The sequence below is a fragment of the Lates calcarifer genome, linkage group LG10 (genome assembly GCF_001640805.2).
Source record: "Lates calcarifer isolate ASB-BC8 linkage group LG10, TLL_Latcal_v3, whole genome shotgun sequence".
NCBI lineage: Eukaryota > Metazoa > Chordata > Actinopteri > Centropomidae > Lates > Lates calcarifer.
In genome coordinates this window covers 8,936,805-8,948,008 of record NC_066842.1, presented here as the reverse complement: position 1 = coordinate 8,948,008, position 11,204 = coordinate 8,936,805, and the positions used below count along the sequence as shown (strand labels likewise).

The window sequence follows — 11,204 nt, the reverse complement described above, 5'->3', positions numbered from 1 at the left end:
AGGAGATGGGAGAGAGAGGTCTTTTCTGGGGGTTGCAGGGGACATACCCGGCCTCTGAGGATGCACCTTTGGTTTAGGGGCAACAGGTGGCTTGTGCATGCCTGGGGATAGAAAAACAAGAGAAATACTTATCTCCTACAAATCAGAGCCTCAATCACGCTATATCTGAAATATATAAACGATCATGTCTCTAATCTGATACAATGAGTAAAACCTTTTCAAATATCCAGATGGTACATTTGTTGTACTGGACAGATGTTGCTCTAGAGGGGTTTCACTCGTTAACTCTTCAAATCTGCTCTGCAGCTTTGATCCTAACCTAGTGACAGCTTAGTGTAAAACAATCAGCTGGCTAAAAGTAATAAACCACCTCTGCGGGGGGTTCGAATATCACATGGCTTTTGTTTGCCAGCACAGTAATCCAGTTAATGGCCCCTGTCAACAGGCAGAAGAGGAGGAGCAGATTGGAGATGAAGAGAGAGGGAGAGAGAGAAATGGAGGAGGGGGCACAGAGAAAAGAGTCACGCAGCCTGGTACATCTGCTGAAGCAGTGCCCTGACACCTTCTGCGGTGGTGTAACTGTGACATGCTGACGGGGTGGGAGGATGGGGGGAGTTATTGTTTCTCCCTCAGCAAATCACAATTTTCCTTACTCAGCAAGCCACAGTTTGAACAAATCTGCAATTCTATGAAAACAATCTCATGCAATTTAAGTTGGAGATTGTTGGCACAGTGAGCCAGACCAGTTGAATATATGAATGAATACTATGATAAAAAAGGATCACCAATCACTTACCTGTACAATGTACTATAATGTACCTGTACTATAACAAACCTTAATGCACCTATTTTGTTTTGGCTTTTAATTCTAACATAAATGTAAAAGGACATAACCAGAGGCTGGAGCTGCTAATATACATATTTTGTACTGTTTGTTTTTATTGTGTATCTGTATGTCTAAGAAACGCGTGGTTCTTGCCCATTTAAAATTTCCTGCTATGGCGAGTAGTGAACACACACAAATCAAAGAGGGAAAAGTTGCCAGCAACTTACCTGAGTTCATCATCGCTTCGCTTGTGTTTTGTCAGTTCTTAAGAAGAAACTTCCTTAGAACAAACCATCCTTCATGTCTGGATACATCACAAGGCGTCGACTCAAGCGAACACAAGCGTCAACAAATCGACATTTTCTTCGCGTTTGTTCGGGCAACACTTGTGACACCGCTCCGAACAGATCATTCTCACTGCAGCTGCACTGGCTCTCTGCCTGTGGTATGTACAAGTGAGCTTCCTTTTTGTTTTTTTCATAAGCAATCCACTAGAGGTCCTCAGGGGACACAGGCTGCCCCCGCATCAAATGAAAAACGCTTACGAATTAAAAGTTACAATGAAGTGTATCATTAATTAAGTCTAACGCCTGGAAAATACAACCCAGAGTGCCTTTATGATAAGTTATTATAGTGTAAACTACCACAATCTACTCAGATCAACATCTTCACCCAGCAGCATTAAGACTTTGTAAATACTCATCATCACAGACATTTTTCCAGAGTGCCACACACACACACACACACACACACACACAAACTCAAATCTTTCCACATACATCATCATAACTAATATTAACAACACCGGTGTGACTAAGAGGCCAGAAATGGCATCTTGCTGATATTCAGTAAACTGAATAAGCTGTATGATTGAGGAAGTAAAACTCGTAAAACGACATGTCGGCGGGGTTTTCGTCATGCTGTAACGCTGTCATCAGGTTGATCAATCAGACATTTTTACAGGAAAAAGTTCTGGTTAACAAGAAGGAAAAGTAATGGATGTCAGCAACTGACAAGGCTGTGAGAACATCGGATTAAAAGAAAAATGAAACAAAATACTGCATAGTTGAGTATTTTTTTAAATTAATTTTACTCATCTCTATTGAAAAAATACGACAAATACACATACATCCAACGGATATTTACATAAGATAAAAAGCCCATTATTCAGAAAACACTGGAACATCTGCACTCACTGATTATATTAGATGATCTTTTGCCCTGATACCCACAAGAGTTTCCAGTTTGCTTTTTACTGTCAAAAACTGAAAGGTATTTTGCATCTCAGTTACAGATTAGACTAATCAGTGGTGCAAACCTGCAAGGTAAGCAAATTAGATGTTTGCAGTCTGACTCCACATTAACCTAAAGCATTAGCCGACGGTTAGTGCACTTTGGTAACTCTGGAGACTGATAGAGAGTTAATCCTGTCACTGGTGTATATTCAGTGTGTAGTAACAGGAACATGAGGAAATGCAGGAGTCTTTTTTGGTTTGATATAAAAGCCCCTCTGACGATGGTGTGACGCCTCAGGAACTTTAATGTTTTTTCTGTTCAGGAAGAAGACATCAGGTAATTCCAATATTTTTTAAAAACTATTAAATTAACAACACAGCCTGGGTGAAAATGAGAGGTGATAAAAAATTTTTGAAAACATGACACATTACAGGAAAAGAAACTGAGCCACAGTTTAGTTTCATTGTTAACCAAGACAACGAATTAGCAGGAATTGAGCTTTAGAGCAGTATTTCAGTATTTCTGCCACAAACCTCTCATTGGGCTTTTCCTTCCCCACTGACGCAGACACTGTTACGTCACCTATTCCTTTTGGTGTTGCATCTTGTGAGTTGAGCGCATCTGTGACTATAGGGTCATTCACTGTATCACTGCAAGTAAAGGACAGGAATAGAACTAGGAATAGAAATAAGGTACTAAACTTAATGAAATCAGCTTCTTTAACTCTTATTTGTATTTTAGTAAAACAATTAACCTGTGCTTTGTCACGTGTTGAAGTCTATACTCTTTAAATAAACACTGATTAGTAATGAGAATGAATGACAGTTAATCAGATTCATAGAGGGAATGGTGCAGTAGTACCTGAACTTGTAGTCTGATGGGAGGCTCAGGCCTAATCTGTAGTCTGCCCTGGTTCTGGAGATTTGCTTCTGAAGGTCCCTGACTGAGCAGCTGTGACCGCTGTATATGTATCCCACAAACAGCAGCTTCCCTCTGATATACATCTGTCAAATTAATGAAGAGAATTTACATCTGAGAAAATGTGGAAAAATATATCACCACAGTCACACGCTTTTACTGTCATATTTAAAAAGCATCGGCCCATGTATTTTGTTTAGATTAAAGAGGTTTGTGCCACCATGTTGATTTTCTGTTGTCACAACATAAGTCATACCAGTCACACCTCTATTTTTAGCTTTATATTTAACAATAGAGGAACCTACAGAGTGCATTTGCAGAATCCTGTCATTCTTCATGGCTGCTCTTCCTGAGCTCATGAGTAAAAAGTGTCTAAGTACAAACACTGTTTCATGTCCCTGTGATACTGGTGATTTCTGTTTGATTTATGGACTCTAGGAGGAATTTTCATTTTACAGCAGAAATCACTGGAAGCAGCTGTCATGACTTTGGGCTAAAAATTAGAGCTCCCTTTTGTAATTAAGAAGTGTCATCCCTCACTGCTTTTCAGCCCACAGTACTTTTATAATAAATGTCTGAGTTTCTTAGAGAGGGCAGCACCTTGCTAAAGTTGTCTTCACCCTATCCCCCCACTTCTATCGCCTCCTCTGCTTCACACAAGCTCTGCTGCTGCCATCCAGTGGCGCTTGTGAAAACATGTTCCGAGCAGAGCCAGCAGCCTTGCCAGGGCCAAGCCTGCAGTGGGTTTACTGACCAGGACCATCCCAGGAGCAGCATTGTGTCGCTGCTGCAGCAGGATGTTCTCGAATCCACAGCCGGGCTTCCCTGTTGACATCTCATACCTCACCAGGCGAAATGAATCCATCTGGCACTGGATTAAAAAAAATATATAGAGTATAATAGCTAGCTGACCATAGGATGTCTTTCACTGACCCTTTGTTCTCTAGCCTGTGCATTGTTGTGTTGTCCTTGTAGCGCACTCGCTGATTTAACAGAATTTTATTTTAAATACATTAATGCAACAAACACGGGACACTGCATCAGAGACTGTAATGATGCTTGGCTGCACAGACATACTGTGTGTATAGCTCATTTAACAAGTTATGAATTAAATTTGTTGCTTATTGCGCTGTGAGGTGTTTTTGTTATTTTGTCCACCTCGTGTATGTAAGACAGAATTCACACCTGAGTACATGGCATGGTTCTGTGCTTGTTCCTCCTCCTGTAAAGCTGCTCCAGCGCGTCCTGCTCGGGCGCCGCGTGTGCGCTGCTGACGGGCTGCCGTGGCGAAGTCACACACACCACCAGGATCTGTTGACTGTGTGGAGGCTGGCCCATCACGAAGGTATCGTACTCCAGGTCTGTCACCACTGGCATCAGCGTAACACTGCAGCAGCACCGCCTCCGTCCCCCCTCCCCCAGCAGGGCAGCTCTCAGCAGCACAGGGCACACCGTGAGGGGGACGGAGGAGGTGAATGATGGTGGGGCTGGACAGCGGGTGACAGCTGCAGGCTGCGACTCTGGACCCTGTAGAATAATCACTGACCTGGCAGGGTTGGGGCCACAGTGAAGTTGTCATTGTAAATAAGCCTCTGAAAAACTGCAGTTGATGTCATTTTCTACACAATAACATCTGAATGAGCTTTAATTGTTGCACCCATGTGACTCTTACTCAAGTTTGATGTTGCCATGAATTTGAAGAGGTCCTATCTGTGTCACACGGGGCTCCTCCTTTCCTCGCTTTTTAGGTGCCCTGACAACAACCGAGTAAACGAAAGTGAAACAGCCTCTTGTTAGGGCCTACATAATGCAGCATACATGAGTCTAGCAGAGCTCAAGTACTTGAAACTGATCGATAAACAGTGTGTCTCTGTCACTATTACAAAATCAATCACTGCTTCTGTTTAAGGATAGATTCAATTGTTCAGCCCTACAACCACGCTGTTCAAACTCCACACCTCTAGTTTGTGACGCAGGCTTTCTGCTATAAAAGTGTTGCCTTCAAGCCCCAACTGAGGTAACCCTGATGACATCACATGGGTTGCCAAAGCTCCTCCAGAGCTACAGAAAACATTATACATCTGTGTTCATAAGATCTGCGGTGCTTGTCATGATTACTAAATCTGCTTTGACATCTTAAATCAGTGGGCTGCATGGTCTTAGTGAAGTCCTCACCTTGGCAGCCTGACGGAGGAGTCAGCAGGTCTTTCTGCTGGTGCTGCTGACGGGTGTTTGTGCAGCTCCTGTGGCTCATTCCTGCGCTCCTCCGGCTGGACCGGTTTCGCTTCTGTCCACTCAGGTGGGTTCAGGGAGGGCAGAGCAGCTGACTGCACCTCTCTCTTCAGCCTGGTCCTCAGCGGGGCATCTGGCATCCGCTCCGTGTCTGGACACTTGATACCTGAAGGAGAGGAAGAGGTCACTCAGAAATGCACACAGACACCAGAGTGACACGAGTGACCGTGAACAAGATCCTGATGGAACTATTCAATAATGTTGAGTTTGCAAGATGAGGTGATACTGTAACTTTTCAGTGTCACCAAACAACTCTAAACAACCTTACCAGGTCAGATTAGCTCATTGTTGCTTTTATTTGCACTACATACTTCAATAACTCATACCCATCCACTGGTTGCAGTTTGAGTTTAAAGTGAGCACGCCTTGCATATTTGAGAAAAGCCAGAAAGGCTGTGTGTACAAACTCTGAGCTGGTAGGTACCGATGGCTGCACGATAATAATCCAGCCAGTCATCCAGGGTGTTCCATACTCTCTTCTGAAGCCTTTTCAGCTCCCTGCCAGCAGGTTCTCCTCTTCTCCACTGTGCTGACGGCTCCTCTGACCTCTCCACCTCCCTGCCAATCTGGGAGCACACAGACACCTGCCATACATTATTACCTTCATAGCAGAATAGATGATGTAGAACAACATAGGATATTTAGCAAGATGTTCTATATTCTATACAAAGGGACTAGGTGAAGGTATCTGCAGAACCTGTACATGGTCTATTATAACCATTATAATCACAATCTCTATAACTGGTGTTGTTTGTGTTCTGATTCCCCATCGATTTGTGTTCAACACTCAAACACTCAAACATCGTACTGCCATAAAAAAGTGTTTTACATGTGTTAGTGTCAGGTTCTTCTTGCTCTCTAGGACCACAGCGGGGGATACTGTCTTCCTCGACAGCAGGAGGTCTTGAGCAGCATCAGAGGTAAACCTTCCATCAGTGTGTAAGCATGGCTGTTAATACAGAGCAGATATTATCAGTTAGGCTTTTTTTCTAATCATAAAATCTTTTGTCTACTTGCTAATCATAATCTCACCATTTCCTTTGTGCGGTTAATATTTGACAGGGCAGAAAGAGGAAGTTGAACACTCTCATTGTTACACCTGAAGATGAGCATGGCAGAGGTACCACTGAGCAACCTCACAGAGATCAAATCTGACAACTGTAGGAGACACAAAGACACATTTACAGATTTAGTTTAAAACTGACACAACATTGAAAAATAACTGCCATGAGTTGTAGAGAATTCACCCATCTACTCTGCATGAAATACCCCTGTTCTAAAACACGCCGCTTCATCACTCATAATGAAATGTGAATCTCTTGGTCCTGTCAGAGACAGTTAATGTTCATTCATCAGTAGGTCATGCGTCATACCCAACACGCCCTGCTGTGTTTCCCTTAAGTGTGACAAATCCCATATGGACGTCTCACATACATATCACACGAAAAATTCACCCCAGATTTTTAGTCTTTCTGACAAACCTTTGTACTGAATATTTTTCTTGTCTGGGGATTATTACTGTGGCCTGTTCTCAGTGCCACATGTTACTGAGCTGATGAACAGCAGCTTAGACACTGACACACGATGAGTGAAAAGAAGTGATGGAAAGTGATGACTTAACAGAGAGAAGTCATAAATCTTTCTCTAAAATTAAAACTGTTGCCAGGGGACCACATTTATTTATATACACAGAGGATGTAGAATTGTATATATGAAACAGAAAAAGTTGAAAAATTTTCAAAGGTCTTCACCTGTATAATGATCTTCAGTGAACGATTAGTCTGCCAGCTCCACTCCTTAGTTATGTTCCCATAGCGGTCACACATGAATCCACCGTTCTGGTCCCACACTGCTGTAATAGACAAGCTGGAGGGACGTATCAGGAAGAACTGCATTTTAAACATCATTTAAGTTATCACATAAATTATTCTACACAGTCTGCTTAAAGATATGCACAAATAGTCCAAGTTCATCTCAACAACAGTGGCAAACAGAAAAGTCTGAAGCCCTTGTTCAAAAGAACTGATCTTGGAGCAAACCTCAAGTTTTCTGGGGCTTTGTTCCAGATATGTGCTGCATAAATACTGAACGCTGCTTCTCTGTGTTTAGTTTTGACTCTGGGGACAGTAAACAGATCTGCCTCAAACAATCTGAGAGGTCTGGATTGTTCATAATGGAGCAGCAGATCAGAAATGTATATATTTTTATTCAGTGCATTTTAAGGTAGTATTTTAAAATAAGTTCACAGGAGCTTTTCCACAACACAAACAGGCAGAGACATTATGACTTTTTGTCCCCAATATGGGTCAAGCTCCAAAAACACAGGATCCTCAATTTCCCATAATCATAGAAAAATCAGGGTTATTTGTTCAAACTATGGAAAGCATCCTTCAGACCCACAGAGGACATTACACAACTATTTACGCGGGCTGAGTGGTCACTCCTCCATGATTAGTAAACTGTACATCAGTGAAGTGCACCTTTAATTTATTCAGACATTCCCACGTATCAGCGTTGAACTCACCTAAGAGGGTGTGTAACAGCCCCGTGCCCAAACGCTGTGATAGTCGCCAGGATAACAGGACACTCGCTGTCACTGAACACGTTGGTATAGAAGCCTCCGCAGGGCAGACCTGAGTGGCTCTGGCACACTGCCATACAACCAGATGGGTAGCTGAAAGCGCGGGGTCAAAGGTCAACACACCAGCTGCAGTGACACATTTGCCAGATGCCCTACACTGTACTACTTCTTGAACAACAGCTAAAATTAAAATAGTCCTGAATAAAAATAAAAAAGAGGATACTAAATGAATGAGGAGCCGTCGTTGACCCTGTAGTGTAGTTTCTGCTGCGCTGGATCCTGCTGCTTCACTTCTGGTATCTGGGGTATCCCATTGACTAAAGTGGCAGGCTGGGCCTTTCTCCTGGTCCTCCTGTCCTTCAGTTTTGCCTTTGCTTCTCCATAGTGCCTGAGTATGAGTGGCTTGTTCAGGTTCTGCCCAGCTGTTTGCAGTTTTCTGTGTGAAAACAAAGTCATTTATTTAATTCTCAAACTACTGAATCAGAGTTAACGTTGTTGTGAGGTCACATTGCAAAATAAAACGTGATTAAATGAGCCATTAGACTGAAAATAACTCCACGTCTGCAGCCATGCTTTTAGCTAAGATTATACTAAATAGTGTACCATCTTAGCATGCTTACATTTGCTAATTAGCACTGAACACAGAGTACATCTGATCAGTAAAGTCATTGGGATTCATTGTCCAGGAATCATGAATAACTGTATAAAATTCTGTTCTGGACTATGATAGACTGACCAATCAACTGACATTGCCATTGCAAGAAAAATCTGATGATCAAACATGAAATTTTGCATTGTAACCCCTCACTGACAAAGTTTTGATATAAATGCAGCTGGTCAGTTTAAGGACTCACTCAGGACTTCTTGCTGCCCGCAGTCGCTCCACCACCCACTGACACAATCTGATCCGCTGAGGCTCATCATAGGAGGGCTGCTTTGGCTGAACGATCCAACCTGGACACAAATCACATCCAGCTGAGGCAGCAGAAGCACAGCAGTAACACGCAGTCAACCAGAGTCACATCAGCCATCATTAACACAACACTGCAGCTCCATGTCATACCTGCACCTTTACAGCTGCTGGAGGAGATGGAGAAACTGACGGATGAGGAGCTGTGAGCTGCTGGGGAGTGAGAATATGGAAGTCAGTAAATATATCATCTCTATGGCCATATACAAGTTACTACAAATGACATCAGGGAACTTAATGATGCACTGCAACTCAATAGCCCTGTAACAGATTAACAGACAGGAGTACATCTGTGCCCAGCTACCAGCTACCTTGTCTGACCTGGTAAACAAATCCTCTAACTTCCACAAGCTTGCAACCAAAGATGGCTTCAACTTCAGCCTTGTAAGGTCATGAAAAATAACTTGATAGGTTTTCACTCCCATCACTCTCATTGTTATCATCGCCTACCTGCATTGACTCTAACTTATAGAGGAGCATTTTCACTTGAGATTGGTGCAGTAAAATTGGTCAGACTGTTCAGCCTTTGCTGTTTTATATAGGCTACAGTCTATGATGCGTACTCATATAACCCTACCATTTTCTATCTAAACATACGTTATAAAGAGTTTGTGTTGTGACTATGGGCTTAATTATCAAACGTTTAGCAATAATATATAGGTTGTGCAAAAGGACTTTGTTTTTAGTTCTTTCTGGATGAAAAACGTATTAACATTTTTTTTACTTACTAAAATATTGTAGTGGTAGAAATGTATATTATACTTGCGTTCATTTAGCAAGTCGTAAATAAAGAGGTAGTTTTCTCACCAAGTCTGCAGGTTTTAGTATACGTTGATAATAAACTGATTTTGCAATGTTTTTATTAGTGACTTATTGAAGCTAGTACCTCATAATTTTGACTTGCTATGGCTAACTAGCTAATCTTGATCTAAGATATGGTTTTGTTTGTTTTCTTGGCGGTAAGGGGCTTCCATACCACGTGACCCGAGGGTTCATTTACCTCCATTGGAGTTTTGTTTCCGCTTTTTCACACGTGGATTCAAGCTAACTTGTGGTTTTCTCTCAGAGGACCCAGCACTTCCCACAACACACGGGCTTCTGTCTCCTGCCGTCTCCCTCTTGCCACTGGCGGACACCTGGCGCTGGGCACTTTCACCCCCCGACTTCAAGGAACCTTTGGACCTCCGCCGTTTCTGCAAAGTCTTTTCCGGACCTTTCGGTTGCACCGCCCCTGCAGTCAAATCCTGCCAGGAGTAGTTCAGAAAATTTACAACCCCCTGAGGAATACACCCCTCCTCTGTCCAGTTATGTTGTGAAAGCAGGCGAGCCAGTTCGTTTAATAACTGAGGGGCCGCTTGCTTGTACATCGCGTCCATCGGATCGTGGTCTTTTATGTCCAGTGCGGCACAGACAGCAGATGAGGCATCAGGTTCACCGTCCCCACACGTTTCACCTGGCAGCCTCTCAGCGAGCCCGTCACTGTCTTCGTTATCATTCTCCCGAGTACTATATGAGAGAATGAAAAAATCATTAGACGTGTATCAGAAACAAACATTTCTAGCAGGAAGGTGCAGTTTACCTTTGTATTGTTTCCTCCAAGCGTGCTTCTTCACGTGCCACATAAAAATGCAAAATGCTGCTCCGCGTCCCCTTAGCTCGTCTTGATGGCTGCACAGAGGTAAATTAAAATGACAAATGTCCTGCAGTTTCTTTCAAACCACAGCCAGCAAAATGAATCATTAGCTCACCTGGTCAAAGAAATACAAAGGGCCCCTTCTGAACCCTGACAGAGCACCTGAAGAAGTCATTATTTCCTCCAAAAAAAATCCACAGGAGTCAGTGTCAGAGTTTGCCCACTCAGTAAAACACAATATGAGTCCACGCTGCAAAGTAACATCAACTAAACACAACTGAAGTGCTTTAAAATACACCTGTCACCTCTGTAACGTGTAGCTACACCTGTCCATATCCACTCAGTGTGCTGGGCTTGTTGCTTGGATACACCGTTCTACGCCTCGCGTTACGCACCATTAATGATCGACCCCCGGGCATCACACTGAAAGGCTATCTGCGACAATACCAACAACAAATACATTGCTCACAATAACGGATAAAGTGTCGAGAGTTTGGCAGTGTTGGAGGGAAGTGACATACAAGTCTTATTGAGGAGTGACTGCAGTCACAGGTGTGCGCGCGCGGCCAGGTAACTCGAAACTCCACTCGGCGACTGGATGTTCAGAGAGAAAGTGATGATTCTAGCATGCAGTGCAGCTCTTACAGGTCATGTACCAGGGCATGATGGTCACATACAGAGGCAGCTTCAGCCGCCGCAGAATTCACAGGGATTGTGTTGCTCTTCTAGTACAGTTTGTTCCTAAATT

General features: G+C 43.1%; 1 protein-coding gene across 3 annotated transcripts; it reads right to left on the bottom strand.

Moving 5' to 3' along the window:
• Nucleotides 1–1,913: 1,913 nt before the first annotated feature.
• LOC108888502 (uncharacterized protein C3orf20) lies at nucleotides 1,914–11,078 on the bottom strand. 3 transcript variants are annotated; one of them, XM_051073244.1, is made up of 18 exons: nucleotides 10,572–11,078; nucleotides 10,403–10,491; nucleotides 9,824–10,329; nucleotides 8,917–8,976; nucleotides 8,708–8,807; nucleotides 8,077–8,289; nucleotides 7,797–7,946; nucleotides 7,024–7,138; nucleotides 6,305–6,430; nucleotides 6,102–6,221; nucleotides 5,697–5,856; nucleotides 5,156–5,378; nucleotides 4,653–4,733; nucleotides 4,166–4,526; nucleotides 3,735–3,851; nucleotides 2,924–3,066; nucleotides 2,596–2,712; nucleotides 1,914–2,376 (listed from the first exon to the last, which is right to left on the bottom strand). In XM_051073244.1, the coding sequence occupies exons 1-18, from the start codon at nucleotides 10,629–10,631 to the stop codon at nucleotides 2,271–2,273; spliced, it is 2,847 nt and encodes a 948-aa protein (XP_050929201.1). In that variant the 5' UTR covers nucleotides 10,632–11,078; the 3' UTR covers nucleotides 1,914–2,270. The 3 variants fall into 3 exon arrangements, with proteins under 3 accessions (XP_050929201.1, XP_018540017.1, XP_018540016.1); XM_018684501.2 differs by having other exon boundaries at nucleotides 5,697–5,838; XM_018684500.2 differs by having other exon boundaries at nucleotides 8,917–8,973.
• Between the last annotated feature and the right edge of the window lie 126 nt (nucleotides 11,079–11,204).

Bases quoted from the DNA above. Each gene is read 5' to 3' on its own strand.
- LOC108888502 (XM_051073244.1), bottom strand. From the start codon at position 10,631: ATGACTTCTTCAGGTGCTCTGTCAGGGTTCAGAAGGGGCCCTTTGTAT. The intron at 7,947-8,076 runs GTATCCTCTTTT...CCGCGCTTTCAG, and splicing joins GACGGCTCCTCATTCATTTA to CTACCCATCTGGTTGTATGG. The intron at 5,379-5,696 runs GTACCTACCAGC...CCTCTCCTTCAG, and splicing joins TTATTATCGTGCAGCCATCG to GTATCAAGTGTCCAGACACG.